This window comes from Symphalangus syndactylus, chromosome 1 (genome assembly GCF_028878055.3).
Source record: "Symphalangus syndactylus isolate Jambi chromosome 1, NHGRI_mSymSyn1-v2.1_pri, whole genome shotgun sequence".
NCBI lineage: Eukaryota > Metazoa > Chordata > Mammalia > Primates > Hylobatidae > Symphalangus > Symphalangus syndactylus.
The window spans coordinates 111,108,137-111,134,940 of NC_072423.2; the positions used below are offsets into that span (position 1 = coordinate 111,108,137).

The window sequence follows — 26,804 nt, forward strand, 5'->3', positions numbered from 1 at the left end:
AAAGATAGCATTTTACTTCAAAATCCAGCCCTGGTTTCTGTACCTAGTACTTCTGTCACACCCAGTAAATGTTATTGAATGAAAACAAACAAAAGACCATAAAGACATATCTCTTCACGTTCACTAGGATTGGTGTCTTTTTTTAAAAAAAGGAAAGAAAAATAACCAGTATTGGCAACAGTGTGGATATATAGAAATTTTTGTATATTGCTGGTAGGAATACAAAATGGGAATACGGTCTGGTGGTTCCTCAAAAAGTTCAACATAAACCCAGGCGCAGTGGCTCGTGCCTGTAATCTCCTAGCACTTTGGGAGGCTGAGGTGGGAGAATTGTTTGATCCGAGGAGTTTGAGACCAGCCTAGGCAATATGGTGAGACTTCATCTCTACAAAAAATTAGCTAGGCATGGTGGCACATGCCTGTAGTCCCAGCTACCTGGGAGGCTAAGACAGAAGGATCACTTGAGCCTGGAAGGGAGTTTGAGGCTGCAGTGAGCCCAGACTGCGCCACTGCACTCCAGCCTGGGTGACAGAGTGATATCCTGTCTCAAAATAAATAAACAAATAATAAATAAACAAACAAATACAGAATTACCACATGACCCAGCAACTCTACTCCTGTATATATGCCCCAAAAAACTGAAAACAGCCCCGATGCCGTGGTTCACACCTGTAATCCCAGCACTTTAGGAAGCCGAGGCACTTGACCCCAGGATTTTGAGACCAGCCTAGGCAACATAGTACTTGTTCAAGAATCAGGCTGGGCATGGTGGCTCACACGTGTAATCCCAGCACTTTGGGAGGGCAAGGTGGGAGAATCGCTTGAGGCCAGGCATTCGAGACCAGCCTGGGCAAGATAACAATACCCACCCACCAATCTCTACAAAAACAAGTAATTAATTAAGAAATTAGCCAAAGCCAGGTGCGGTGGCTCACGCCTATAGTCCCAGCACTTTGGGAGGCTGAGGTGGGCAGATTGCTTGAGTCCAGAGATTCGAGACCAGCCTAGGCAACATGGCAAAACCCCATCTCTACTAAAAATAAAAAAAGAAAAATTGCACTTTGGGAGGCCAAGGCGGGTGGATCACCTGAGGTCAGGAGTTCAAGACCAGCCTGGCCAACACGGTGAAACCCCATCTCTACAAAAATACAAAAGTTAGCCGGGCATGATGGCGGGTGTCTGTAATCCCAGCTACTCGGGAGGCTGGGTCGGAAGAATCATTTGAATCCGGGAGGCGGAGGTTGCAGTGAACCAAGATTGTGCCATTGCATTCCAGCCTGGGTAACAGAGCGAGACTCCGTCTCAAAAAAAAAACAACAGACAAATTAGCCAGATGTGGTGGTGCATGCCTGTGGTCCCAGCTACTCAGGAGGCTGTGGTGGGAGGATTGCTTGAGCCCAAGACGCTGAGGCTGCAGTGAGCCATGATCACACCACTGCACTCCAGCCTAGGCAACCAGAGTGAGACCCTGTCTCAAAAACAAACAAACAAACAAAAACTACTTTAACTGGGTGTGGTGGTGCACACCTCTAGTCCCAGCTACTTGGAAGGTTGAGGCAGCAGGATCACTTGAGCCCAGGAGATCGAGGCTGCAGTGAGCTGTGATTGTGCCACTGCAGTCCAGCCTGGGCAACAGAGTGAGACTGTCTCAAAAAGAAAAAAAAAAAAAGGACATAGCACTATTCAGAAATCCAAAAGTTAGAAATAACCCAAATGTCCATCAACAGATGAATGGATAAACAAATTGTGGTATACACATATAATGGACTATTATTAAGCCATTAAAATGAATGAAATATTGATACAGGCTATAAACTCTATGAACGTTGAAAACATTGTAAGTGAAAGAAAATAGACATAAGAGGTCACATTTTGCAATTCTTTTTTTTTTTTTTGAGACTGAGTCTCACTCTGTTGCCCAGGCTGGAGTGCAGTGGCTTGATCTCAGCTCACTGCAACCTCCATCTCCCGAATTCAAGCAATTCTTCTGCCTCAGCCTCCCGAGTAGCTGGGATTACATGTAGGCACGCACCACCATGCCTGGCTAATTTTTGTACTTTTAGTAGAGATGGGGTTTCACCATGTTGGCCGGGCTGGTCTCGAACTCCAGACCTCAGGTGATCTGCTCACCTTGGCCTCCCAAAGTGCTAGGATTACAGGTGTGAGCCACCACGCCCGGCCACATGTATGGTAATTATTGAATGTGTTTGGTATGTTCGTTGTGGGTGATGAAAAATTTTGGAACTAGAGAGACGTGATGGTTGAAAAACATTGTAGATGCACTAAATGCCACTGAATTGTACACTTTAAAATTGTTAACTTTATATTACATGAATTTCACCTAAATTAACAACAACAACAAAAAAGAACTTAAGACAGCACTTGGTTTGGCTATTATGGAGTTTCGTGACAAACAGTGGTCCACCTCCCAGAGAACTGGCCCCAGGTTCCTAACAAGGCAAAAGGAGACACAGGACCTCTCTGCACTATTTTTTTTGCAACTTCTTATGAGTCTATAATTATTTCAAAATAAAAGTCTAAAAGGAAACTAAGAACATGTGTGAATGTGGCTGCCCCAAGCCTCCCACCCTCAGGTCTGACACTCAGAGACTGATCACCTCTTGGAGTCCTGGAACTCATCCCAGGTTTTAGACCCTGAATGGCCTGTCTGGGGCTGGCATCTGGAGGCAGGATCAGGAGCCAGCTCAGAGCACAGTTTAACTTTCACTTTTCTTTTCTCCAGAGGAGCCAGGAAGAGAGCTGTGACCAGCAGCGTCCCTTATTCCCTTGGCCTTGGTTCCTGTTTGCACTGGCTCCAGCAGGGCACTGGCCCCTACTGTCACTGCCTCCTACACTAAGACCCTATCTCTGAGAGCTGCAGCCTACTGTTCAGCCCCAGGTTTGAGGATGGATGCCCTGGACACTTCGAAGCTGCTGGATGAGGAGCTGTATTCAAGACAGCTGTAAGGCCCGAGGTGGGGGGTGGAGAGTGGGATGGTCTTCAGACCTTGATCTACAACTGCTTGCCTTCTGCTTCCCATCCACAGGTATGTGCTGGGCTCACCTGCCATGCAGAGGATTCAGGGAGCCAGGGTCTTGGTGTCAGGCCTGCAGGGCCTGGGGGCCGAGGTGGCCAAGAACTTGGTCCTGATGGGTGTGGGGAGCCTCACTCTGCATGATCCCCACCCCACCTGCTGGTCCGACCTGGCTGCCCAGGTAAGTGTCCCGGGGGGCTGTGGGCTGCCAGACCAAGGTGGGGGCACGGCCCAAGAGGAGTGTCTTTGCTCAGGCTGCACTGGCTCTCTCCCTAGTTTCTCCTCTCAGAGCAGGACTTGGAAAGGAGCAGAGCCGAGGCCTCTCAAGAGCTCTTGGCTCAGCTCAACAGAGCTGTCCAGGTTGTCGTGCACACGGGTGACATCACTGAGGACCTGCTGTTGGACTTCCAGGTCAGCTCAGGCCTGCAGCCCTCAAGAGCAGGAAGGGCTAGGCAGTGGTTTTGGCCCTGCTGATCACTGTGTCCACCCAGGTGGTGGTGCTGACTGCTGCGAAGCTGGAGGAGCAGCTGAAGGTGGGTACCTTGTGCCATAAGCATGGAGTTTGCTTTCTGGCGGCTGACACCCGGGGCCTCGTGGGGTGAGTAAGACTGCCTGCCCAGACTACCATATTACAGCCAGCAACTGGCCCCATGCTGTCCTCAGCTCCAGGCTTGCTCCAGTGCCCCTCCAACCAGCCTCAGGTCTATCCCAGCATGCCTTTCTGATTCTGGTCCCCAGTCCTGCCCTCTGGTTCCTCCAACCTAGCCTCCAGTAACCCTCCTGCTCCAGTAACCCTCTCAAATTCTAGTTCCCAAGCCTCTCCTTACATTCCTTTCCCAATTCTGGCCCTCTGGCCCTGCCCTACTATCCCCTATCCTTAAGTACAACCTGTAAGCCGCCTCAGTGACCCCTACCACCCCATCTCAGGCAGTTGTTCTGTGACTTTGGTGAGGACTTCACTGTGCAGGACCCCACAGAGGCAGAACCCCTGACAGCTGCCATCCAGCACATCTCCCAGGTGGGTGCTGAGCTGTAGGCATTCACCTGCTGACCAAGGAGAGGCTGCCAGGGCCTGTGGAAGGCAGGTCCAGGCACCCCTGAGCCAAGCCTCCTCCTACCCAGGGCTCCCCTGGCATTCTCACTCTGAGGAAGGGGGCCAATACCCACTACTTCCGTGATGGAGACTTGGTGACTTTCTGGGGAATTGAGGGAATGGTTGAGCTCAACGACTGTGATCCCCGGTCTATCCACGTGCGGGGTAAGCCAATCCCATTCCAATTCCAGGTGCAGGGCCCAAGCCTCCACTGGAAGTGAGCACAGCCTGGCCCTTGGGATGGGTTTTTCTCCCTCCACCTTCCACAAGGTGCAGCAAGGTCTGGGACACAGATGCAAGATAGGATGGGGTGTGGGAATTACTCAGGCTCAAGGATCAGACTGACTAGACTGCAACTCCCTCAGAGGATGGGTCCCTGGAGATTGGAGACACAACAACTTTCTCTCAGTACTTGCGTGGTGGGGCTATCACTGAAGTCAAGAGACCCAAGACTGTGAGACATGTGAGTGCAAGTGCGTCTGAGGTAGGGGAGCTTGGTCGCCTTGAGGGGCCCATAGCATTCTGGACTAGACCCTGAGCCAGGTGCCCTTGCAGAAGTCCCTGGACACAGCCCTGCTCCAGCCCCATGTGGTGGCCCAGAGCTCCCAGGAAGTTCACCGTGCCCATTGCCTGCATCAGGCCTTCTGTGCACTGCACGAGTTCCAGCACCTCCATGGCCGGCCACCCCAGCCCTGGGATCCTGTGAGTAGCCCTGTTGCTCCCACCCCCAGCCTGTGTCATTTATTGGGGTCCCACCTGCCAGAGGCAACAATGACCATTCACAAATCCAAGTTTGATCTCCCAACGCTGCAGCCTTTAGAGTAGAGACTGGTTCCATGGAAGTGCCAGGCACACATCCTGGGGACTCCTGCTACACCCCGACCCCTCAGATCTGTGCTGGAAGCTGCACGCAGATTAGTGAAGCCTCTTGGGCTTCTGTCTGGTACTGGGCATCCTCTGGTGGTGCTGCGTAGGCTGGCAGCAGGGCCAGGCCTTCCCACCCGGCTTCTGCTTCCTCTTCTGTGGAACAGGGTGGATGGAGGGTAGCTGGAAGGATTTGAGTCATGAGTGGAGCTCAGGCTGGGGCTACTATGCCCATAGAGTCCTACCAACAGGTTGATGCAGAGACCGTGGTGGGCCTGGCCCAGGACCTGGAACCACTGAAGTGGACAGAGGAAGAGCCACTGGATGAAGCCCTAGTGCGGACAGTCGCCCTAAGCAGTGCAGGTGTCTTGAGCCCTATGGTGGCCATGCTTGGTGCAGTAGCTGCCCAGGAAGTGCTGAAGGTGGGCAGAGGCATAGGTGTGGGGAGTACTGGGAAGATGTGGAGATCGGTGTGTGTGTCAGAGGGCACCCAGCGCTAGACAGCAGCCCTGGAGGCTTCACCAACCTGGGTGCAGCCTCCAGCCAGGATCTGAGGGGGGTCAGGAGGCGGCAGGAGTGCCCAGCTTGAAGTGCTGCCCCTAGGCAATCTCCAGGAAGTTCATGCCTCTGGACCAGTGGCTTTACTTTGATGCCCTCGATTGTCTTCCGGAAGATGGGGAGCTCCTTCCCAGTCCTGAGGACTGTGCCCCGGTGAGAGCCTGGGATAGGAGTGCAAGCCTTGTCCAAAATCAGGACTAGGGGAGAAGCATGAGGAATGGCCTCCAGGTCCTGATTCAGAAAACTCAGTGTAAGAAGGAGATGCAGGCCAGTAGCCATCACTGACCCCTGTCTCTGTCCCCTAGAGAGGCAGCCGCTATGATGGGCAAATTGCAGTGTTTGGGGCTGGTTTTCAGGAGAAACTGAGCCACCAGCACTACCTCCTGGTGAGCTGTGGGGTGAGACTGGGGGTGCCTTTGGGAGAGCCAGCCCAGCCCCTCTGGCTAAGGCTGTTCCTGCCAACAGGTGGGCGCTGGTGCCATTGGTTGTGAGCTGCTCAAAGTCTTTGCCCTAGTGGGACTAGGGGCCGGGGACAGTGGGGGCTTGACTGTTATCGACATGGACCACATAGAGCGCTCCAATCTCAGCCGCCAGTTCCTCTTCAGGTCCCAGGACGTTGGTGTGAGTGCTGACCCCTCTCCACACTCCTGCATCCCAGACCGTCCTCCCATACAGCTTCCCACCCAACATCTTCCTGCCCTCTTCCCAGAGACCCAAGGCAGAGGTGGCTGCAGCAGCTGCCCAGGGCCTGAACCCAGACTTACAGGTGATCCCGCTTACCTACCCACTGGATCCCACCACAGAGCACATCTATGGGGATAACTTTTTCTCCCGTGTGGATGGCGTGGCTGCCGCCTTGGACAGTTTCCAGGCCCGTGAGTGCTTGACTTCGGAGGTCAGTCCCTTGCCCACAGCTGTGCCAGCCCCACTTCTGACCCACTGCTCCCTTGCCAGGGCACTATGTGGCTGCTCGTTGCACCCACTATCTGAAGCCACTGCTGGAGGCAGGCACATCGGGCACCTGGGGCAGTGCTACAGTATTCATGCCACATGTGACTGAGGCCTACAGAGCCCCTGCCTCAGCTGCAGCTTCTGAGGATGCCCCCTACCCTGTCTGTACTGTGCGGTACTTCCCTAGCACAGCCGAGCACACCCTGCAGGTAGGAAGCACCCTGGAGACTCCCACCCCACCCAGCTCAGCCCTCAGCTGCAGACCCGTTCGCCACCTGACACCTCATTCTTCCTCCCTCCTCCACAGTGGGCCCGGCATGAGTTTGAGGGACTCTTCCGACTGTCTGCAGAGACCATCAACCACCACCAACAGTAAGGCCACCAACAGAGGCAGGTGGGAGTCCAGGGCTCCAAGCACGAGTCTGCAGGACTCAGTCTCACACTTCCTCCTCTCTCTGCAGGGCACACACTTCCCTGGCAGACATGGATGGGCCACAGACACTCACCTTACTGAAGCCAGTGCTTGGGGTCCTGAGAATGCGTCCACAGAACTGGCAAGACTGTGTGGCGTGGGCTCTTGGCCACTGGAAACTCTGCTTCCATTATGGCATCAAACAGCTGCTGAGGCACTTCCCACCTAATAAAGTGTGTGGCTAGGGGTTGGGATGCTGGGGGCTCAGGGGGCCAGACTGAGCCCAGCAGCTTCTACTTACCTACCTAGGTGCTTGAGGATGGAACTCCCTTCTGGTCAGGTCCCAAACAGTGTCCCCAGCCCTTGGAGTTTGACACCAACCAAGTGAGTGGGATTCTCTAGGGAGCTCCAAGATAGAGATGTGGCCCCTCAGAGCAGAGGTAGGCATTTCTGCATTCTGCAGAGATGCATAGATGCCCAGAGGGAGCCATGCTTGTGCACATATGGGTGTCTACATGTGAGGCAAAGGCAGGCACTCAAACAGATCCACAAATGGACAGTGACCCCCACCCCATGCACCCATACATGGGTGCTCACTCGCACCCATGCCTCTGTTCCTGCTCTTGGTCTGGCTGCAGGACACACACCTCCTGTACGTACTGGCAGCTGCCAATCTGTATGCCCAGATGCATGGGCTGCCTGGCTCACAGGACTGGACTGCACTCAGGGAGCTGCTGAAGCTGCTGCCACAGCCTGACCCCCAACAGATGGCCCTCATCTTTGCTAGTAATCTAGAGCTGGCTTCGGCTTCTGCTGAGTTTGGTGAGGTTCCTGGCCCTGGCCCCTCATGCTGTCTTTCAAAGGCCTGAACCTGTCATGTCCTCAGCCTGTGCTGCAGAAGAAAGATAGGGCCTAGGGGATCTACAGCCAATTCGCTACCTCTCAGGCCTCCTAACCTCACTCCCCCATAGTTTCAGGCTTATCCTCTGGTCTTCTCCCTCAGTAGGTCTTCTCCCTGCTGCCTACCCGACATCCCAGTTCTTGTGGCAGATTCTTGGCAAAATAAATAAGTAAATAAATAAAATCCACTGGTTCCTGGGGAGTGCCTAGCTATGGCCTGCAGGTGAGGACAGAGTCACAGAGGTCATGAGCACACACCGGTGAAGACTGGGGCTTCTAGAGGGGAGATTGTAGCATTAATTAAGGGGGCTTCTTGATTTGATCAGAGAATAGTAAGTGACAGGCTTGGCAAAGACCAAGAATAGGCACAGGGCTCCAAGAAGAGTGCAGGAGACAGGGGCTAAGGACTGCCTCAACATCCCCTCCGCTGACAGGCCCTGAGCAGCAGAAGGAACTGAACAAAGCCCTGCAAGTCTGGAGTGTGGGTCCTCCCCTGAAGCCTCTGATGTTTGAGAAGGTGGGAGCCCAAGTGGCAGCGAGGAGTGGGGCTGGGGAGTTTGTGGAGAAAGGTCAGGAGCTAATAAGGTAGTTTTGGAGCCCCTTGGCCTGAATTCTCCCAGCAAGACCCTGGAAGCAGCTCACATTCCCTGAACCTCAGCCTGTCTGATCAAGAGATGGGGGGCAACCCCCCGACAGAACTGTGTGGAGACCTGTGCAGTGGCACACAGTGGGCCATGGTGAGGGGCACAGCTGCAGTGTTAACACTACTTTGACTTGGGCCTTACAGGATGATGACAGCAACTTCCATGTGGACTTTGTGGCAGCAGCAGCTAGCCTGAGATGTCAGAACTATGGGATTCCACCGGTCAACCGTGCCCAGGTAACCCCACCCCTTGAGGCTTGGGTCTGGAGGTGGAGGGCAAACCCTGGCCCTACACCTTGGGCCCAGACCAAATCTCTTGTCCTTGGCAGAGCAAGCGAATTGTGGGCCAGATTATCCCAGCCATTGCCACCACTACAGCAGCTGTGGCAGGCCTGTTGGGCCTGGAGCTGTATAAGGTGGTGGGTGGGCCACGGCCTCGTAGTGCCTTTCGCCACAGCTACCTACATCTGGCTGAAAACTACTTCATCCGCTATATGCCTTTTGCCCCAGCCATCCAGACGGTGAGCCCGTGATACCCCACCCTTAGCCCCACTAGGCCTGGGTTTCCCCTGCACCTGCCCACACAGGCCCCAATCTAGCTGCCGGCTCTCACTGAGACTCAGACTGTGCAGAAGTCCTGAAGACTCCCTCCAGCCCTCTTCCTGCTATGAAGCCAGGCTGGGACCTGTCAGACACAGGAAGCAGCCGTCAGCCATCCCCACCCCCAACCCTCCAAAGCTCAGGATCTGGGGGAGCTGCAGCTTTAACTCATTAGTGGAGCCAGACATCCCCCACAGTCCCCTCCTTCCTTGGAGTACCCCTGAGGGGTAGGTAGTGGGGAGGGGACCAGGGCATCAGCCCCAGAAAGAGTTTAGCTTCCCCCTGCATGGTACGGGGGCCCTGGCCTACCTCCTACAAGCTGAGTTAAAGGATAATAGGCTTGCCACTAGAGGTGTGGGGTCTGCAACCCTGAGTGTATTTGTGTCACAGTTGTGAGTGCAACTGGGGTCTGGCGTCCCTGGAGTGTGGGTATGGAAGGAGCAAGTTTGCACATCTATGTGTCAAATGGGAGTGCAGGGCTCCCATCTTCCTGTGTCCTCAATGTGGGCATGCATGGAGATGCATGTGGGCACACGTGTGTGTTCCTGTGACTGCAGGGCTGTGAATGCCTCCAGCCTTGTGCCCAGGCTCTGCAGTTGGCATTTCCTTGGTGCAAGGATGAGGGTAGAAGGAATGCCCTCACGAGGGGAGAGGGAAGAGGTCATGGGCCAGCACTGGGCTTCTGCTGAGCAGCCTGGGGTCCCTCTGGACTAGCACACAGAGCCCCTTTGTGAGGCACCCTGCCTCTAACCAGCACACAGGCTGCCTTTGTCTAGAGTGAAGCGGGTGAAGAAGCCCCCATCTCACCTCTAGCCTAGTCTCAGCTTGACCCGTGTGTTTTCTCAGGGTCTGATAGGCACTCCCTGTCTTGGTCTCTAGATACCTGCCAGCCATCCTTCTGTCCTTAGCTCTAGGTACCAGAACTCCAAGACTCTTGGAAGGAAAGAGGGAAAAGGAGGAGGAAGGCTCTATGCATTGTATCCCTGCTGGGGTCTCTGGGACAGTGGGGCCCTGGTGGTCACTGTGCCCTTTGCCCCCGTGTCCCAATGAGTAGCCCAAGGCAGTGATAGTACATACAAGATTGGGGGACAGGATGTGCCCCCCAGCTCCCAGCCTTGTCTTTGAGGAACAAGCAGCTTTATCAGAGGCTGCAGGGGCCCTGCTCTGGGTTTCCTCAGGAAGCACCACCCCCTCATCCCCCACTCTCACAACCGGCCCATGTGATGGATCGTCTGTTTCCCTGTGCGGGCCCCATAGCCCCATTTCCTGTGCTGGCCCCAGCCTGGACGGGGAGGGGGCTGAGACTCTGGGCCCAGATCCCACCTCCCCCCCCAACCCCCACCCCCTGGCTCCTGTTTCCTGCTAGTCCAGCTCTTCCCCTAGGAAAGGCTGCTGGTAACTGGGATGGGGGTTGGGGGGAGGTAAGAAGTCTCTCACTCCTCCTCTACCTCATCCCAGTTCCATCACCTGAAGTGGACCTGTTGGGACCGTCTGAAGGTACCAGCTGGGAAGCCTGAGAGGACCCTGGAGTCGCTGCTGGCTCATCTTCAGGTGTGCCCTGTCCCTACCCCAACCCCCAGGCTCAGCCCAGCCCGGCCCAGCTGGTGTCTGACCATTCTCTTCTAGGAGCAGCATGGGTTGAGGGTGAGGATGCTGCTGCATGGCCCTGCCCTGCTCTATTCGGCCGGATGGCCATCTGAAAAGCAAGCCCAGCGCCTGCCCCTCAGGTGAGCCCACTTGGGGCTTTAGACAGGCCCCACCAGTCCCTGGAGGCTGGGGCTAGGGGCCACACAGCCTTTTGTCTTCCCAGCCCCATTCTGGGCCCCTCACACTTTCCCAAGCATTCTTTCGCCAAATGGAGCCAGCAAACGGGCTGGAGGTGGGGTGAGGGCCGAGAGCCTGAGGAGGAGTCTTCAGGAGCTGCCTATTTGGCCAGCCCCACGGGCTCCCCACATGCTGCACAGCCCCCCTTTCACAGACCACTCCCAAGGGACCCATAGCTTCCTGCCTCCTGCTTGCCTCACCAGCTGCTCCTAAAATAGTTTCAGATGTTTCCTGTCTTGAGCAGCTCCTGCTCCTGGCTTGGGCTCCTGATGGCCTGCCAGCACCCTCTCTAGTCCATGCCAGGCTGCCCTCTGCCTGCCACGGCTCACCTCTCCAATCTCCCCTAAACCCCACCCCCACCAGGGTGACAGAACTGGTTCAGCAGCTGACAGGCCAGGTACCTGCTCCTGGGCAGCGGGTGTTGGTGCTGGAGCTGAGCTGTGAGGGTGACAAGGAGGACACTGCCTTCCCACCTCTGCACTATGAGCTGTGACAAGGCAGCCACCCTGTCACCTAGCTCAATGGAGCCCTGGATCCCAAGCCCTGCATTGTAAGCCCACAGTAGGCACTCAATAAATGCTTGTTAAAGGAAGGCATAGTGGAGAGGATGGATGATAGAAAACAGTGCACTAATGCACACGGGTGTGACATGGGCATGACAGGGACCTTCACACAGAGAAAAAAAGCTCTTCAGAAGATTTGTCTGCTTGGGCAGTGCCTCACAGGGCTGGGGCTGCCTCTTAGTGCCTCAGGGGTATGGAGCCAGGACAGTCTAGAAAAAAGACTTTTATTGTCCCAGGCCGGAGGGCAGGGTCAGAGGTAGCTGACATCATTGCAGATGATGGGCTGGCGGCTACGGCAGCTCATGAGGGCTGCGAAGCGTGAGACATCTGCAGGCAGTTCAGGTTCTGGGCGAGGTGGGCATGACAGCCGCTTTCCTGCCATAGCTGTCCGCCGAGCCCTGGCCAGCCGGCGCCGAAACTGCTCGGAGAGGCCAAGCAGGAACTGAGGGGGCCGAGCACGGGCACGGTGCCCACCTCCGTCACCCCCTTCACTCCCTGTCTCAGGCAGCTCCATCCAGTTGTGCACCAAGTCAGCAAAGCAATTGTCCCCTAGTACCAGGGGCTGGCGACTGCGACCCCTGTTCAGCAGGGCTGCTGTCCAGTCCTCTGCTTCCAGTCCCTGCCAGTGCTCCAGGCAGGCGTCTGGGGTGGACTTGGGCCGTGGACGGTGGACAGGTGGTACACTGGCTACAGGGGCCCTGCTGGGCATGGGGAGGCCACTGACTGAGAGGCGCTGCCTACGAAGGGGCTGTGCTGAGGGTGCTGGGCGCTGGGATACAGGCAGTTCTTCCTCTCGCCACGTGCTGCCTGACACCTCCGAGAAGCCAGAGTCCCAGTCCAGGGCATGCTCCCTGGGGCCTCCCAAGGCTGCATCCCTGTCTTCTGTCACCACTGCTTCCTCCTCCTCCTCTTCCTCCTCCACACAGCAGACTGAGTCCTCTTCCAAGGCACCCGAGGCCCTAAGCTGCTGGCTGGGCTGCACATCTGGGCCAGTTTGGGGAGTTGGCTGCAGGGGACCAGGCATTGGGGGTGAGCCTGTGTCCCGACCACACAACTGAGGGGAAGAGAGGGCAGAAGTCGGAGAGGTATCACTTGTCACCACGCCAGCCCAGAGAACAGAGGGTCCAGGAAGGTTAGATAGGCCTGCTGGCCTGGGCAGCAGGGTGCTAGTGAGCACAGGGCAGGCATAGGGGTGCTGGCACTCGAAGCTGGTGTGGTTCTCATCCGCCGACCTGGTGGCAGTCCGGCAGGCTGCAGCATGCAGGGCCGGGCAAGTCGGCACCCGCCACCAGGGCGGGCGGGCAGGAAGGCAGGCAGAGTTTCGGGCCTGAACGGGGAAGTAGGTCCTGCCCAGGACTGGAGGGGCATCCAGTGCCTATTGGGGGATTCAGCTCCCAAACCCCAAAGCGTCTTTCACAGAAAGAGCGCTTGCTAGATGAGGGGTAGAGAAGGGAGGCATAGGCCAGCCTGAAGTAGGGGGCGTTCACATCAGCGCCAGCACCTCGTTAGTCCCTTGCCGCCCCATGCCCCGCCCCCAAAGAAGTCCCCCTTCCACTCTCTCCTCCCGCGCCGTTCCAGCAGCACGGCCAGCTGGATGCTGTTATCTGATGCTCAGCGCAGTTCCCAACCGTCCGAAACCCGACGCGGGCCATCTGAGCCATATGCGCCGCGCCGCCCCCACCCCGCCTCGGACCGGCACGCTGGAGCCACCCCGCACCCGTCTGTTGTTCCGGCCGGGCGGCAGCCTGGCACCCCGCACGCGTCCTCACTAACCGCACCCACTCCCGAGCCTCACCAGTTCCCAGCGGAGCTGGCTGAGGAAGCTGTCAAGCCGAGCGCTATGCATATCCGTGCCGGGGCCCCCAACGAGCCTACTGGCTCCTCTTGGAACCCCGGCGGAGCCGCGCGGAGAGAGCTGGGCGGGCCGGCCAGCGGCACCCTCAGCCTCCGCCTGCCTGCGCGGCTCCTCGCTCTCCGTAGCTCCCGCCGCCGCCGCCCCGACATCTGGTAGCCGCGCCCCGCCCCGGCCCGGCGGCCAAAGGGGGAGGGGCTAAAACCCGGCGTCCCTCCCGACTCTGCCGCGGTTCTTGGTGGGAAGGGCGGGGTCGTAACTGGAAGCCGGACGGGGTCGGTCCCGGGACCCCCGAGCCCCTAGATGGTTGAGTGAACCCTGCGTTTGCTGCGTGACGCAGGACAGGTCGCCTCCGTGTGGGGTCCTCATCCTCCCCATTTTTTCAATGGTGAAATAGCGGTCCCTCCCACGGGGCGCCGTGCTGCGCCCGCACATAGGCAGAGCGCCCTGGATGGTCGGACCCGGAGAGGTTGTGGACCCTCGGGGCCTGACCCACGGGACCCATTCGTGAGGCTGGCCTTGGCACTCCCTGAACGGGATGGAAGTGGGGTTCAGCCCGTCTGAGGACTCAGAGGGCGGGACTTTGTGGCAGCGCACCGGCGGGGCCTCAGCCGCGTCCCAACCGAGCTAGACGGGACTGCCCTCTAGTGGGGAGGGCTCGGCTAGTCGCGAGTCCAGCGGCGACGCGCGACCGTCGGCATTCCCTCTGCCGGTACCAGGCGCAGACTGAGGGTCTGTGCCGGGGTGAGCCTTTCTCCTGAGGCTGCTCTATCAACGCAGGCTAGGCTCAAGGGTAGTGTAGCTGCAGACAGACTGGACATACCAGCAACAGGAAAATACCAGGGAATGAGGGCTGGTGGCGGGCGCCTGTAGTCCCAGCTACTCCGGAGGCTGAGGCAGGAGAATGGCGTGAACCCGGGAGGCGGAGCTTGCAGTGAGCGGAGATCGTGCCACTGCACTCCAGCCTGGGCGACAGAGCGAGACTCCGTCTCAAAAAAAAAAAAAAAAAAAAAAAGAAGAAAAAGAAGAAGAGGCATTTTAGGCAGAAGGAGCAGCCAGGGAAAAGACCTTGAGGGACAGGAGCTGGACAGGGCCAAACGTAAAGAAGGCCCAGGTGTCTGTGATTGGTGATGGTGGCAGGAGGGAAAAGGTCAGCAAAACCAGGCTCTAACGGCCTTAGAGCAGAATGTGGGTTTTGTTCTTGGTGTGATGAGGAGCAATGGGGGCCTTTGAGCAGGAATGACCTGGGCTAGCCCTTGTTTAGATAATCCCAGCTGCTTTCAGAAAAGGATTCTGCAATAAGAGTGGAAGTCCCTGCCTTCATCCAGGCAACGAAGGGGAGGGCCTAGGCCTGGGCAGGGCAGGTACACTGAAGGGGGTCACTTTGGGGTATGTTTTGGAACTAAAATCAAGTCTTGCTGATGCATGGATGTGGGCAGGAAAGAGGCATCAAGCATGACTCCTACATTTCTGGCATTAACAGCTGGTTGGATGAAATGCCATAAACTGATCTGGGAAAGACTGGAGAAGAGTGGGTTTGGAGAAGAAAATTCAATGATCATTTATGGACACGTAACCCTTGAGACGCCTGTTAGACATCCAAGAGGAGTTGCAGAGTCAGCTGCTAGGTGTATGACTCTGGACTTCAGAAGAGAGATCAGCACTGGAGCCTTGGATCTGGGAGGCATAGTGAGTGAAAGGATGGTATGTACGGCCATAGGCCTGGATAAGGTGGGGTGGGAGGAAATGAGTGTAGTCAGAGGGAGACAGCAATCAGGACTGTGCCCTGGGACATTCCACGTGGTGGAGGTAGGGGAGATATGAAGCAGAACTATCAAAGAAGTTGAGCAGGAACAGCCAGGAGAAATCGGAGAATGTGGGGACTCAGGACCCAAGGGGAGCAAGCATTGAATGCTGCCAAGGCAGTGAGGGTGAAGTACAAACCACTGGATTCGGCAGTGCATAGGTCATTGGGAACCCTAACAAGGGCAGTTTTGTGTAGAGAGGGACAAGCCTGATTAGAGTGTGTGGAGAAGAGAGTGAGGGCTGAAGAACTGAAGATGGCAAATAAAGACAACCGTTATTTTTTTTTGAGACAGGGCCTCACTCTGTCACCCGGGCTGGAGAGCAGTAGCATGATCTTGGCTCACTGCAGCCTCGATCTCTGGGGCTCAAGTGACCCTCCTATCTCAGCCTTTCAAGTAACTGGGACTACAGGCATGTGCCACCACACCCAGCTAATTTTTTTTTTTTTGAGACAGGGTTTCACCATGTTGTCCAGGCTGGTCTCGATCTCCTAATCTCAAACGATCCTCCTGCCTCAGCCTCCCATACAGGCATAAGCCACCATGCCTGGCCAGAAAACTTAAAAAAACTGACATATAAATACAATAAATGGACAGATCTCAAAGTTATAGCTCAATGAATGTTAAAATCTGTAGACACTTGTGCAGCTGCCACCCAGATATAGACCATCTTCAGCAACTCCTGGATGCCACCTGGTGCCCTATCCAATTGATATTCCCAATGGTAACCAGTATTTGTATTTCTATCATAAAGGATTCCTTTTGCTTGTTGGATGTAGACAACTTTTTTTTTTTTTTTTTTTGAGACAGGGTCTTGCTCTGTCACTCAGTTTGGAGTACAGTGGCACAGTCATGGCTCACTGCAGCCTCGATCTCTTGGGGTTCAAGTGATCCTCCTACCTCAGCCTCCAGAGTAGCTGCTACTACAGGCCTGGATCACCACACCCAACTAATTTTTTTGTAGAGATGGGGTCTCACTTTGTTGCCCAGCCTGATATTGAACTCCTGAGCTCAAGTGATCCTCCCACCTCAGGCCTCCCAAAGTGCTGGGATTACAGATGTGAGCCGCCACACCCAGCAAGTTTTGAGAGATTTTGTTGACAGTTGGGCTCATTTTTTATAGGCAGATAATGTTCTAATGGAGGGGGTCCAGCTGGAGTTGAGACTCTGTGGGGTAGCAGGTCCTGGGCCCAATTTTCCTGGGTGCTGTGCTTGCTCTATCTCCACGGATTGCATGACCAGTTTCCTCATCTGAACCTTAATCCTCCTCCTCCCCTTCCATGCCCTTAGAGTTGTAATGAATGGGGGCAATGGAAAATGGGATATTCTGAGCCTCTGGAAGCCTGCCATAGGTCTAGAACTCAGTCACCAGGGATGGGCGGGGATAGAATCTGGGAGGCCCAGGAGTCCCGCCTGCCCAGCTATGTTTGAGCAACTGACCTGGCAACAGGGTGAGTCAGACAAACAGCCTAGCTTTCTGAAGCCTCCTCTGCTGTCTGTGTCTTCAGGTCATCATGGTGCTGCTCAGGCTCCTCATGTTCCTCTTTGCTCCGGTGGTCTCTGGTGAGGAGGTGGTGGGTGGGGGAACTCTAGTTTTCCCTTGGAGTCCTGACCCTTCCCAGATAAGCTACCATGGAGGACAAGGGTTGGGGGAGAGGTAGGAAAGTGTAAGAATCTTAATCCCTGGCCCTCACCCCTTATCTTGGCCACTTCCTCAGTCAAGTTCTCACTCCCCATCTGTGAAATGTTGGATGCTGGATACAAGGAAAGGCCTTAGCTGCTTGGCCCCATGGCATGGCCAGGCCCTGTGGCAAAAGGACAGGAGTATGGCTGGGCGCAGTGGCTCACACCTGTAATCCCAGCACTTTGGGAGGCCGAGGCGGGCGGATCATGAGGTCAGGAGATCGAGACCATCCTGGCTAACACAGTGAAACCCCATCTCTACTAAAAATACAAAAAATTAGCCGGGCATAGTGGCGGGCGCCTGTAGTCCCAGCTACTTGGGAGGCTGAGGCAGGAGAATGGCGTGAACCTGGGAGGCGGAGCTTGCAGTGAGCCGAGATTGCACCACTGCACTCCAGCCTGGGGGACAGAGCGAGACTCGGTCTCAAAAAAAAAAAAAAAAAAAGGACAGGAGTATGCTAGTATGTGTGGTTCCATCAGCCTGGGGGCCTCCAGCTTGAATTCTCTGCTCTTCACAGACCTCTGCAGCCTGCCCTGCTTTATAAATGTCTCTGAGAGCCAGGGCCCTGGCACAGTCCTTCAGTTTTTCTCCTTCAACTGCTCCTCCTACACGCCCACACCCACCCTGGAGTTGCTCAATGTCCAGCCACCTGCTACCTTCTTCAACCCACCCAGCTTGGCCAGGTGGCAAGGGACCTATGTGGGCAAGGTAGGGTCATGTGTACAGCTGGGGACTGTGGGGGCACAAGGGCAGACCTAAAATTTCCAAGCCCCACATGGCACTGTCCACCCACCCCAGTTGACCTTGAGCAGCTCTGCTCGGTTGGATGCCCTGATCGTGAACCACTACAAGCTGCAGCTGAAGTTCACATGTGGCAACCATGTGACAGAGGGCTCACTCTCTGTGGATGTGCAGCAGGACCTTAGCCATATCCAGTGTGCTGGTCAATTTGCCAGCCCAGGTGAGGCCAGGGGCAGCCGGCAGGGTGGGGGCAGGCATGGCCTGAACAGATCCTCCCTGACCTCCACTCTGGCCAGCTGGGGAAATGATTCAGGTGCCAGAGACAGTCACACCTGGGGCTCGGCTGTACACTCTGCTCCTCCCAGGCCTAGAACTCCACGGAGCCCAGGTGAGCCCAGAACATGGGACGGTGGGTGACAGGATGGGGGCAGGGGGGATGGAGAGAATAAATTAACCCCCACCTGGCCAGACACAGCCTGCAGAGGAACCTTGCAGCAGAGGCATAGATGAGCCTCTACATGATGCATGTTCTTGGAGAGAGCTGCTGAGGACTGCTCACTCCCCAGTGACCATGGCTGTTCCCACAGGGACATCTCAGGGGCTGAGTTCTTTTTTTTTTTTTTTTTTGAGACAGAGTTTCACTCTGTTGCCCAGGCTGGAGTGCAGTGGTGGGATCTCGGCTCACTGCAAACTCCGCCTGCCAGGTTCACGCCATTCTCCTGCCTCAGCCTCCCGAGTAGCTGGGACTACAGGCACCCGCCACCACGCCCGGCTAATTTTTTTGTATTTTTTAGTAGAGACGGGGTTTCACTGTGTTAGCCAGGATGGTCTCGATCTCCTGACCTCGTGATCTCCCCTCCTCGGCCTCCCAAAGTGCTGGGATTATAGGCGTGAGCCACCACGCCTGGCCAGGGGCTGAGTTCTTTCAAGATCTGCTATGTGTTCTCAGTTCTTTATGACAATTCTGTATCATTTCTGTAATAAAAAAAAAAAAAAAAATGTAGGTAATGGCCAGGCACGGTGGCTCACACCTGTAATCCCAGCACTTTGTGGGGCTGAGGCAAGTGGCCTCAGGAGTTCAAGACCAGCCTGGCCATCATGGTGAGACTCTGTTTCTACTAAAAATACAAAAATTAGCTGGGCATGGTGGCGTGTGCCTGTAATCTCAGCTACTCGGGAAGCTGAGGCAGGAGCATTGCTTGAACCCGGGAGGTGGAGGTTGCAGTGAGCCAAGATTGTGCCACTGCTCCAGGCTGGGTGACAGAACAAGACTCTGTCTCAAAAAAAAAAAAAAAAGTATTTAAAAACAGTAACTGGCTTAAAAGCAAAAAGGATTGAGGATCGCGGCCAGGGCTTGGGCTGGAAGTCAGGGAGCCCAGGCTGGGATAAGGGTCAGTGGTGAAGCATGAGAAAATTGGATGTCAGGCTGGGCGCAGTGGCTCACACCTGTAATCCCAGCATTTTGGGAGGCCGAGGCGGGTGGATCACTGGAGGTCAGGAGTTCGTGACCAGCCTGGCCAACATGGTGAAACCCTATCTCTACTAAAAGTACCAAAATTAGCCAGGCATGGTGGCAGGCACCTGTAATCTCAGCTATTCGGGAGGCTGAGACTGAAGAATCACTTGAACCCAGGAGGTGGAGACTGCAGTGAGCCGAGATTGCACCATTGCACTCCAGCCTGGGCGACAAGAGTGAAACTTTGTCAGAAACAAGAAAGGAAGGAAGGAAGGGAGGGAGGGAAGGGAGAGAAGGAAATTAGCCGGGTGTGGTGGCACAGGCGTGTAATCCCAGCTATTCAGGAGGTTGAGGCCGGAGAATTGCTTGAACCCAGGAAGTGGAGGTTGCAGTGAGCCGAGATCCCGCCACTGCACTCCAGCCTGGGCGACAGAGGGAGACTCTGTCTCAAAAAAAAGAAAGAAGGAAAGAAAGAAGGAAGGAAGAGAGGGAGGGAGGGAGACAGAAGGAAAGGAAGGAAGGAAAGAAGGAAGGAAGGATAGAAGGAAGGAGAGAGAGAGAGAGAAGGAAAGAAAGAGGAAGGAAGGAAGAGAAGGAAAGAAAGAAAGAGGAAGGAAGGAAGGAAGGAAGGAAGGAAGGAAGGAAGGATAGATAGAAGGAAGGAAGGAAAATAAATTGGGTGTAGGCAGGTGCCTGCTGGGTTGCTGGAGGGTTGCTGCTGGGTTGTTGATGGGGGTGCTCAGGGCACTGGGGGCTGAATGTGGTTGCCAGCATCTCTGTTCTGTCAGATGAGCATTATCAGTGCCCAGGACCCGCCACACTTCCCTGGACCTTTCTCCATCAATGAGCAAGGTTGGCTGCAGGCACCATCCCAGGGCCTCCTAGGCCAGGCTCAAAAGGTGAGCATGACCTGGAATCTGAGGGTGTCCATGGATTGGGTAGAGTGCCTACCTTTTAGAAATTTGTTTATTCTTGGCCTCCTTGGCCTCCTTGACTAATACTGACTCTCTCAGACCTGGACCTGCTGCTCCATGCTGGCTGTCCTCCCACCTTAGCTTGGTTCTGTGCTGGGCTCTGGAGTTCTAGAAAGAAGAGGAATCCCTCTCTCTGGGAATTCACAAGCCCTCTAACAGAAGGAAAAGTGTTTAGGGCAATCACACAGTAAGAGAAAGTCCTGGGTAATGGCCAGGCACAGTGGCTCACCCACGTAATCCTAGCACTTTGGGAGGCCGAGGTGGGCGTTGTCACCTGAGTTCAGGGGTTCAAGACCAGCCTGGCCAACGTGGAGAAACCCCATCTCTACTAAAAATACAAAAATTAGCTGAGCGTGGTGGCACATGCCTGTAATCCCAGCTACTCGGGAGGCTGAGGCAGGAGAATTGCTTGAACCCAGGGGGTGGAGGTTGCAGTAAGCCGAGATCATACCACTGTGCTCCAACACGGGCAAAAAAAAAAAAAAGTTCTGAGTAAAATGGTCAGTGCAGTCTGGAGGTGGCTTTCAGCAACTCTAGGATGATAATTCACATTGTCAATGATTCAGATATCACTCTTGGGCTGTTTGCATCCTAATGGAATAATTTATGGCCCAAAGGTATGGGGCTCAAAGGAATACTTGTCAGCAGAGTGACAGGTCATGGGGATTATGGGGAAGAGTGGAAGTTGAGGATCCTTTTGGAGATCCTAAGTGAGGTTGCCTATTTAAGGGGAGGACTGGGCATAGACAAAGAGGTAGACACACACAATCTGGCTGCTTTTCTGTTCTGGGTGCACCACAGGTCTTCCAGCTGCAGATCTCAGTGTCCTTTGGTCAAAGGCAAAGCTGCCAAGGGATGGTGATGGTGAAGGTTTTGCCTGTTCCCTCCAGCCAGGTCTCCTTCCCGTAAGGCTCCCCTACCCTGGAACAGTGAGGGAGGAAGGGCCTAGCCCCAGGGAATCAGGTAGGGTGAGGCTGCTGGAGCTGAGTCCCAGCCCTGACAGGAGGGGGGCCCAGGGAAGGAAGCTGTGGACCCACAGGTTGAGCAGGAATGGGCAGGAACCAGTGCCCCCCTTTTGGTCCAGCGAGCAGGCTCGGAATATCACCATCCCTGAGAACCTGGCCCCCGGTAGCGAGGTGGTTCAGGTCCGGGCCCGGGGTGTCGACCTGCGCTATGAAATCCTGTCTCCGGTGCCCAGCCCACACTTCTCCATCGGTCGTGGTGAGAGGTGTTGAGGGGCGGGGCAGGTACTGGGATGCCTGTGTGGCTGGTCCAGAGGTGACCCATAGTACCTCTTCACCTTCCTGTTTGGGGGCCTGGTCTTGGAGAAGGCAGCAGGAGGGCCAGGCTCAGCGGCCTCCTTTGCCTGTGGATCTGGTGGGCTGGCGGGAGTGGGACTGAGCTGGGAGCGGGGCTGATCTCTGTGTTCCCTGACCCCTGACCTCTGTGTTCTCTCACCCCATGCAGCAGACGGTGTGGTCCGGACCACCACGCCCCTGGAGTTAGCTCGCACCCAAGGCACCGCGGTCTCCAGGCTGCAGGCGAAGGCCTTTGAGCAGCGCCAGCCATGGGCCAGTGCCGAGCTCAATCTCACCATGAATGTGCAGCTGGTCAACCTCTGGCCTCCACGCTGCCTCCCAGCACTTCTGGTGTGAGTACACGGGGACCATAGTTGGGCTGCTGGGGCCAGAGCCATGACTCAGGGTGCTGCCAGACTCCTGCCTTGCTGCCACTGCATACTCTCAGGTCCCAAATCCCCGAGACTGCACCTGTGGGCACCGTGCTGAATACTCTCACTTGCGAAGATCCGGACTCTGTTGGCACCACCCTGGACTACAAGCTGTGGTTCCGCAGCTCTTCCAACCCTGCCAGCCTCTGCCTTTATGACAGAGTCCTTGAGGTGCCCAGCCCCAGCTCCCAGACCCACTTGCAGGGTGCTTGCAGTGGGAAGGGGTGGGTGGGCCAAGGGTCTCTGAGAGCTGAGACCATGGGAGTGGGGATTGGGGGATGGCTGTCGAGCCAACCTGTGTTGCAGTCTGGAAAACAGGATCCAGGCAAGATATTTCTGGATGCCCTGGCCTACAGCAGCCCCGTGTGGCTGAGGGCTCTCTCAGGCCCTGGCTGGACCTCACTTTCTAGCCCCTTTGGCTAGGTGAATGCCACACTGGACTGTGACACTCCTGGAACCTGCTTCCAGCATGCAGCCTCCATCCTGGTGCTCGATGGTGGCCAGCCCCAGATGACCAGTGAGTGACCACACCCAGCCTGGACACCCAGGACAAGGCTGTTCTGTCCTCCCGCTTCCCATGCTCAGGACAGGGTCATCTCTCCTCCTTCAGAATCCAGTAGGGCAGGGTTGTCTCCATTTCAGACCCTGAGGATATATCTCTTAGACCTCCAGCAGGGGAAGGCTTCTGCCCTCCCTTTAGACCCTCTCACTCTCTTTTTTTATTTTTTTTTTGAGACGGAGTCTTGCTTTGTCACCCAGGCTGGAGTGCAGTGGCACGATCCTGGCTCACTGCAAGCTCCGCCTCCCGGGTTCACGCCATTCTCCTGCCTGAGCCTCCAGAGTAGCTGGGACTACAGGTGCCGGCCACCACGCCCAGCTAATTTTTTGTATTTTCAGTAGAGACGGGGTTTCACTGTATTAGCCAGAATGGTCTCGATCTCCTGACCTTGTGATCCGCCCAGCTCGGCCTCCCAAAGTACTGGGATTACAGGCGTGAGCCACCATGCCCGGCAGACCCTCTCACTCTTTAAACCCCCAGGGCAGGGCCATGTGTCCCTCCTCAGACCTCCAGTTCAGGGATAGGTACCCCAGGCCAGCTCCTTGACTGCCAAATGACCTCCAGCTGAGGTGCCGGTACTGGTGATGGTGACACCCATCAATGAGTTCTCCCCAGCCTGTGCCCCTCGCACGTTCCGGGTTCAGGAGGATGCGGCGCCCCACACTCTGCTGGGCTCTGTGGTGGGCACGGATATGGATTACCCTCATGACAACATTGAGTACTACACCTCTGGTGGTCCTACCAACTTTGCTGTGGACCGTCTCACCGGTACATCCACCCCAGGGCTGGGATGGAAACGGGGAGCCAGATTTGGCTCTGCAGGCTGAAGCTGTGGTCTCCCCCTCTAGGGGAAGTTCACCTCCTGGGACCTTTGGACTATGAGCAGCAGAGGCTGTACAGGCTCACTGTCCTTCTGATTGACCATGGCCAAGACCAGAACCCCAACCATCACCGCTCAGGCTCCTGTACCATTACCATCGAGGTTGAGGTAATTGTGTTCTAAGGCTTTGGAAATACTTGGAAAGAGGGGTTCAGATTGCCCTGTGGTGTTCTGCTTTTCCACTCTGTGCCTCGGTTTCTTCCATGAGTTGGCTGGAGAAGAGTGGGGCCTAACTGAAAGCTCTGGAGCCTGTTGTGTGATGTCTTGATCACTTGATGTGTAGGCTCCAGCTGTGGTGAGAAGAAGTTGAGGGGCTGGATCAGAGGTTTGGGGAGTGGGTTCCACCCACTCCTAACCTGGTTCCTTTCTGCAGGATGTGAACGACCATGCCCCCGAGTGTGAGCCCCCATTTCAGGAACTCGCCATCTATGCTCCTCTGGGCCGTAGCGTGGAGGTGACCAAGGTGTCATGCCGGATCCCTCAGGAGCCACAGCGCCTGACCTACTCCTATAGCATCGTGGGAGGTAGGGGACATGGGCACCACCAGGTTGTGAGTGAGGGGCAGGCCAAGGCCAGCAATGGTCTCTTCCTCCTGTCATTCTGCTTTCAGGGAATAGGCAGAACCAATTCATCCTGCAAGGGGCCACCCTGGTGCACAGTGACCTTGTGTTGGGGCCCTTCTGGCCAGAACAGCCCCGTACCTATGAGTTATTGATCCGTGTGGCCGATGCAGGCCCCTCCCCCACCCACCTCAGCACCACAGCCACCATTATTGTGCATCTAGTTCCCCGGAGGGCCAGCACAGTGGCCACCAGCACCCACAGAACCACAGTGAGGAGGCTCCTCGGGCCCTCAGCAGGGTGGGAAGGGTGGACCTTGGAGAGTGAGGAGACCCAGTTTTTCAGGTGGAACTATGGGGAAGGCAGTTCAGAGGGAAGTGCTGAGTGCAGAGAGCCCAGCAGTGTTGAAGAGCAAATCGCAGGTGTGGGGTGGCTTAGCCCAGGGAGGGGTTGGAAGGCTGGATGGTCAGGGCATTTTGGCAAGGCAGTGGTGAGGCTGTGGCCTCCTTTTCAGGTGCCCTCAACGATGACACCCATGCTCATCACAGACACAGAAGCTTTCTGGCAGCCACAGCCCTGGTTTGTGGTGGTATTGACAGCAACTGGTGCTCTTCTCCTCTTGGCCCTAGGCTGGCTTCTTGGCAGGCTCCTCCAGGGGTAGGGATCCTATCCTTGTGCTCCCTACCTGCCCCCAGCCCACCTATGGACCCCAGTTGTGATGGGTGGTTTCACCCAAGATTAGATGACAATGCCCAAGTAGGTGGGTGACAAACTGATATTGAGGAGGGCTGTTCTCCCTCCAGAGGCCTTTGATTAGGGTCAGAGAGACACTGGGAGGAAGCAACTTCCATCACTGGCAGAATCCAGTCTTGGAATGGGAGAAGGGTAGATAGCTCAGGGCTTGAAACTGTGTCTGTCATGCATTGGGCATATACCCCTATTCCTGACTTCTGCCCTCCACTGGAAAGCTTTCCTGCTCCTGTAGACTCTGAAGTTCCTTGTGGACATAGCACTGAGCCCAGGGAAAGGGGATGTAACAATGTGGGCACTGCATACAGACATTGGTTGTTCCCAATATAAAGGAATGGGTGAGTGGTGCTGGTTCCTGGAGCCAGTAAGCCTGCTGCTCTCACTGCTTGGTTACTCCTCCTGGCATTTTAGGTTGGCCCAGCTGCTGCAAGCACCCAGCAAACCAGCCCAGGCTTTGCTGCTAAACAGGTCAGTCTCCTTTGCCTACTTCTATGCCTGGGAGCCCATCTCTTAAACTCAGGTTGGGGCCCAGAGCCTTGCCCTGTACTCTTGCTCCTACTTTGCCCCAGCATCCAGGGAACTGAGGGATCCATCGAGGGTTTCATGGAGGCACCAAAGATGGAGATGTCCCAGGCACCCAGCACTGTCATGAGTCTGGTATGTCAGCTCACCATCTCAAGTAATGGGCACCAAGGCTGCTCCAGAGTACTCCCCTGCCCCCTCCAAGCCTTTTCTTCCCATGCCCCTTTTTCCTATGAATGGCTATCCCTGTGGAAGTGCCCACACTAGCACCATGAGAATGGAGGAGGCAGGTGGGCTTCCGGCCCCCTAGGGGCAGGCCTTCATCTGCTCCCCTGTGGGCAGGGTTCAATTCATTGCACCTTTTTTTTTTCCCTCAGCAGCATTTTGATGGCAGAGCACAGGACTCCCGTGAGTCCCCCTCTTCCTAAACTATTCTCTGCCTGGTCCCTCACCCCATCTGAGTATCTCCTCCTCTCTTTACCCCCCCTCAATATCTCCTCCTACTCCCAGGAACCCACCATCTATCTGCTTTTTTCCTGAATGAGGTCTGCTCTCACCCCCACTCACCCTTCATCCATCCTTTGTCAAATGTCTAGGGGGTCAGGAGATGACTCATATCTGGTCTGGTCTCTGCCCACAACGGGAGGAGGGATGATGGTGAGGGGAGAGGCCCCCAGATAGTCCAGTGTCACCAGTGATTTATGGGAGAGTAATCTGGCATTGGCCTTAGGGAAGCTGGTGTCCAGTGTTGGAGAATCAAGGAGGCTTCCTGCGCATTTGAGTCAGAGTTGAGAGAATTTGCTGAGAAGGGAGGGAGGGGACAGGTTAGATTCCAGCGAAGGTGGGATGTCACACTGAGGGTCCTGGAGGAATAATCTCCTACCCTTAGGTAAGAGGGGAGGGAGGCAGTTCTTCTGGAGCCAGCAGCACCCCCTGCTCTCCTCTCTCTCCTACCGGTTTTAGGTACAGGAAGAGACTACCTGTTTAACACACACACAGGAGCCCGGCGCTGGCTCTGAGGCCAAGTAGCTGCTTTACTATGTGTGGAATTTCTTTTTCACACCATCATGGGCTGTATTTTCAAGTTGATTCATAATAAACAAAATTACAAACAGAAAAGTTCTAGCCTTGTAGCCAATGTGTGGGAGAAGCTCTGAAATCTGTGCCTCCGTGTTCTCACTTGTAGAAATTCCTACCTTGTGAGCAGACTCTAGGGAGCAGTAAGGTTTTCCTTTTCTCTTTCAGGGCTTTTTTTTTTCTTTTTTTTTTAGACAGGGTCTACTATGGTGCCCAGGTTGGAGCGCAGAGGCTATTCATAGGTGTCATCATAGCACACTATAGCCTCTAACTCCTGGCTTCAACAGAGCCTCTCATCTTAGCCTCCTGGGTAGCTGGGACGATGGGCGCACCACTGCACCTGGCCTTATTTTTCTTTTAAGAAGGTATTGTATGATGCTCAGACTGACAGTGTGACTGATGCTCTACAGAGGTAATAGGCTATTATCCTTGTCAATGACTGAGGGGCCTCCAATCAGCATGTCTCCTCAGGGCCACCTGCTTCCTTTTCTTATCCAGAAGAGAGAGAACAATGCTGCGTGTGTGTGTGTGTGTGTGTGTGTGTGTGTGTGTGTGTGTGTGTGTGTGTGTGTGTAGGGAAGGAGGGAGGGAGGGGGGAGGGGGAGGGAAAGGGAGAGGGGAGGGAGGGAGAGAGAGACAGAGAGAGAGAGGGAGAGGAGATAGTGTCTGGCTTTGTTGCCCAGGCTGGAGTGCAATGGTGTAATCGTGGCTCACTGTAGCCTTGACCTCTCAGGCTCAATCGATCCTCCTACTCAGAATCCCAAGTAGGTGG

General features: G+C 55.4%; 3 protein-coding genes across 17 annotated transcripts; 2 read left to right on the forward strand and 1 right to left on the reverse strand.

Annotated features, from left to right (window-relative positions):
- Positions 1-2,539: 2,539 nt before the first annotated feature.
- UBA7 (ubiquitin like modifier activating enzyme 7) lies at positions 2,540-11,472 on the forward strand. 3 transcript variants are annotated; one of them, XM_055276716.2, is made up of 25 exons: positions 2,540-2,645; positions 2,744-2,963; positions 3,048-3,216; positions 3,312-3,446; positions 3,527-3,633; positions 3,963-4,053; positions 4,158-4,293; positions 4,494-4,591; positions 4,684-4,830; positions 5,244-5,414; positions 5,596-5,703; positions 5,856-5,936; positions 6,016-6,171; positions 6,260-6,425; positions 6,505-6,710; positions 6,809-6,873; positions 6,963-7,146; positions 7,223-7,297; positions 7,552-7,735; positions 8,248-8,330; positions 8,601-8,693; positions 8,786-8,977; positions 10,515-10,607; positions 10,683-10,783; positions 11,244-11,472. In XM_055276716.2, the coding sequence occupies exons 2-25, from the start codon at positions 2,908-2,910 to the stop codon at positions 11,371-11,373; spliced, it is 3,027 nt and encodes a 1,008-aa protein (XP_055132691.2). In that variant the 5' UTR covers positions 2,540-2,645; positions 2,744-2,907; the 3' UTR covers positions 11,374-11,472. The 3 variants fall into 3 exon arrangements, with proteins under 3 accessions (XP_055132691.2, XP_063465639.1, XP_063465643.1); XM_063609569.1 differs by lacking the exon at positions 7,223-7,297; XM_063609573.1 differs by lacking the exons at positions 5,244-5,414; positions 5,596-5,703; positions 5,856-5,936 and having other exon boundaries at positions 2,543-2,645.
- Positions 11,473-11,650: 178 nt separating this feature from the next.
- On the reverse strand, positions 11,651-13,439 carry INKA1 (inka box actin regulator 1). 2 transcript variants are annotated; one of them, XM_055276742.2, is made up of 2 exons: positions 13,239-13,439; positions 11,651-12,497 (listed from the first exon to the last, which is right to left on the reverse strand). In XM_055276742.2, exons 1-2 carry the CDS (start codon positions 13,287-13,289, stop codon positions 11,694-11,696), a joined length of 855 nt encoding a protein of 284 aa, XP_055132717.2. In that variant the 5' UTR covers positions 13,290-13,439; the 3' UTR covers positions 11,651-11,693. The 2 variants fall into 2 exon arrangements, with proteins under 2 accessions (XP_055132717.2, XP_055132721.2); XM_055276746.2 differs by having other exon boundaries at positions 11,651-12,449; positions 13,239-13,372.
- CDHR4 (cadherin related family member 4) lies at positions 13,368-26,074 on the forward strand. Of its 12 annotated transcripts, none has more exons than XM_055276732.2 (19): positions 16,554-16,663; positions 17,302-17,492; positions 17,583-17,745; positions 17,822-17,913; positions 19,770-19,880; positions 20,757-20,860; positions 21,040-21,176; positions 21,423-21,606; positions 21,702-21,855; positions 22,108-22,201; positions 22,808-23,011; positions 23,092-23,231; positions 23,497-23,647; positions 23,734-23,954; positions 24,198-24,340; positions 24,845-24,901; positions 25,003-25,090; positions 25,336-25,363; positions 25,919-26,074. In XM_055276732.2, exons 1-19 carry the CDS (start codon positions 16,615-16,617, stop codon positions 25,972-25,974), a joined length of 2,367 nt encoding a protein of 788 aa, XP_055132707.1. In that variant the 5' UTR covers positions 16,554-16,614; the 3' UTR covers positions 25,975-26,074. The 12 variants fall into 12 exon arrangements, 9 of the variants coding, with proteins under 9 accessions (XP_055132714.1, XP_055132713.1, XP_063465902.1 ...); XM_055276730.2 differs by having other exon boundaries at positions 16,563-16,663; positions 25,333-25,363; XM_063609825.1 differs by having other exon boundaries at positions 16,563-16,663; positions 21,426-21,606; positions 25,333-25,363.
- The last annotated feature ends 730 nt before the right edge of the window (positions 26,075-26,804 follow it).

Bases quoted from the DNA above. Each gene is read 5' to 3' on its own strand.
- UBA7 (XM_055276716.2), top strand. From the start codon at position 2,908: ATGGATGCCCTGGACACTTCGAAGCTGCTGGATGAGGAGCTGTATTCA. The intron at 3,634-3,962 runs GTGAGTAAGACT...ACCCCATCTCAG, and splicing joins GACACCCGGGGCCTCGTGGG to GCAGTTGTTCTGTGACTTTG. The intron at 5,415-5,595 runs GTGGGCAGAGGC...TGCTGCCCCTAG, and splicing joins CTGCCCAGGAAGTGCTGAAG to GCAATCTCCAGGAAGTTCAT.
- INKA1 (XM_055276742.2), bottom strand. From the start codon at position 13,289: ATGCATAGCGCTCGGCTTGACAGCTTCCTCAGCCAGCTCCGCTGGGAA. The intron at 12,498-13,238 runs GTGAGGCTCGGG...TCTTCCCCTCAG, and splicing joins GCCAGCTCCGCTGGGAACTG to TTGTGTGGTCGGGACACAGG.
- CDHR4 (XM_055276730.2), top strand. From the start codon at position 16,615: ATGGTGCTGCTCAGGCTCCTCATGTTCCTCTTTGCTCCGGTGGTCTCT. The intron at 21,177-21,422 runs GTGAGAGGTGTT...CACCCCATGCAG, and splicing joins ACACTTCTCCATCGGTCGTG to CAGACGGTGTGGTCCGGACC. The intron at 23,955-24,197 runs GTGAGGAGGCTC...CCTCCTTTTCAG, and splicing joins CCAGCACCCACAGAACCACA to GTGCCCTCAACGATGACACC.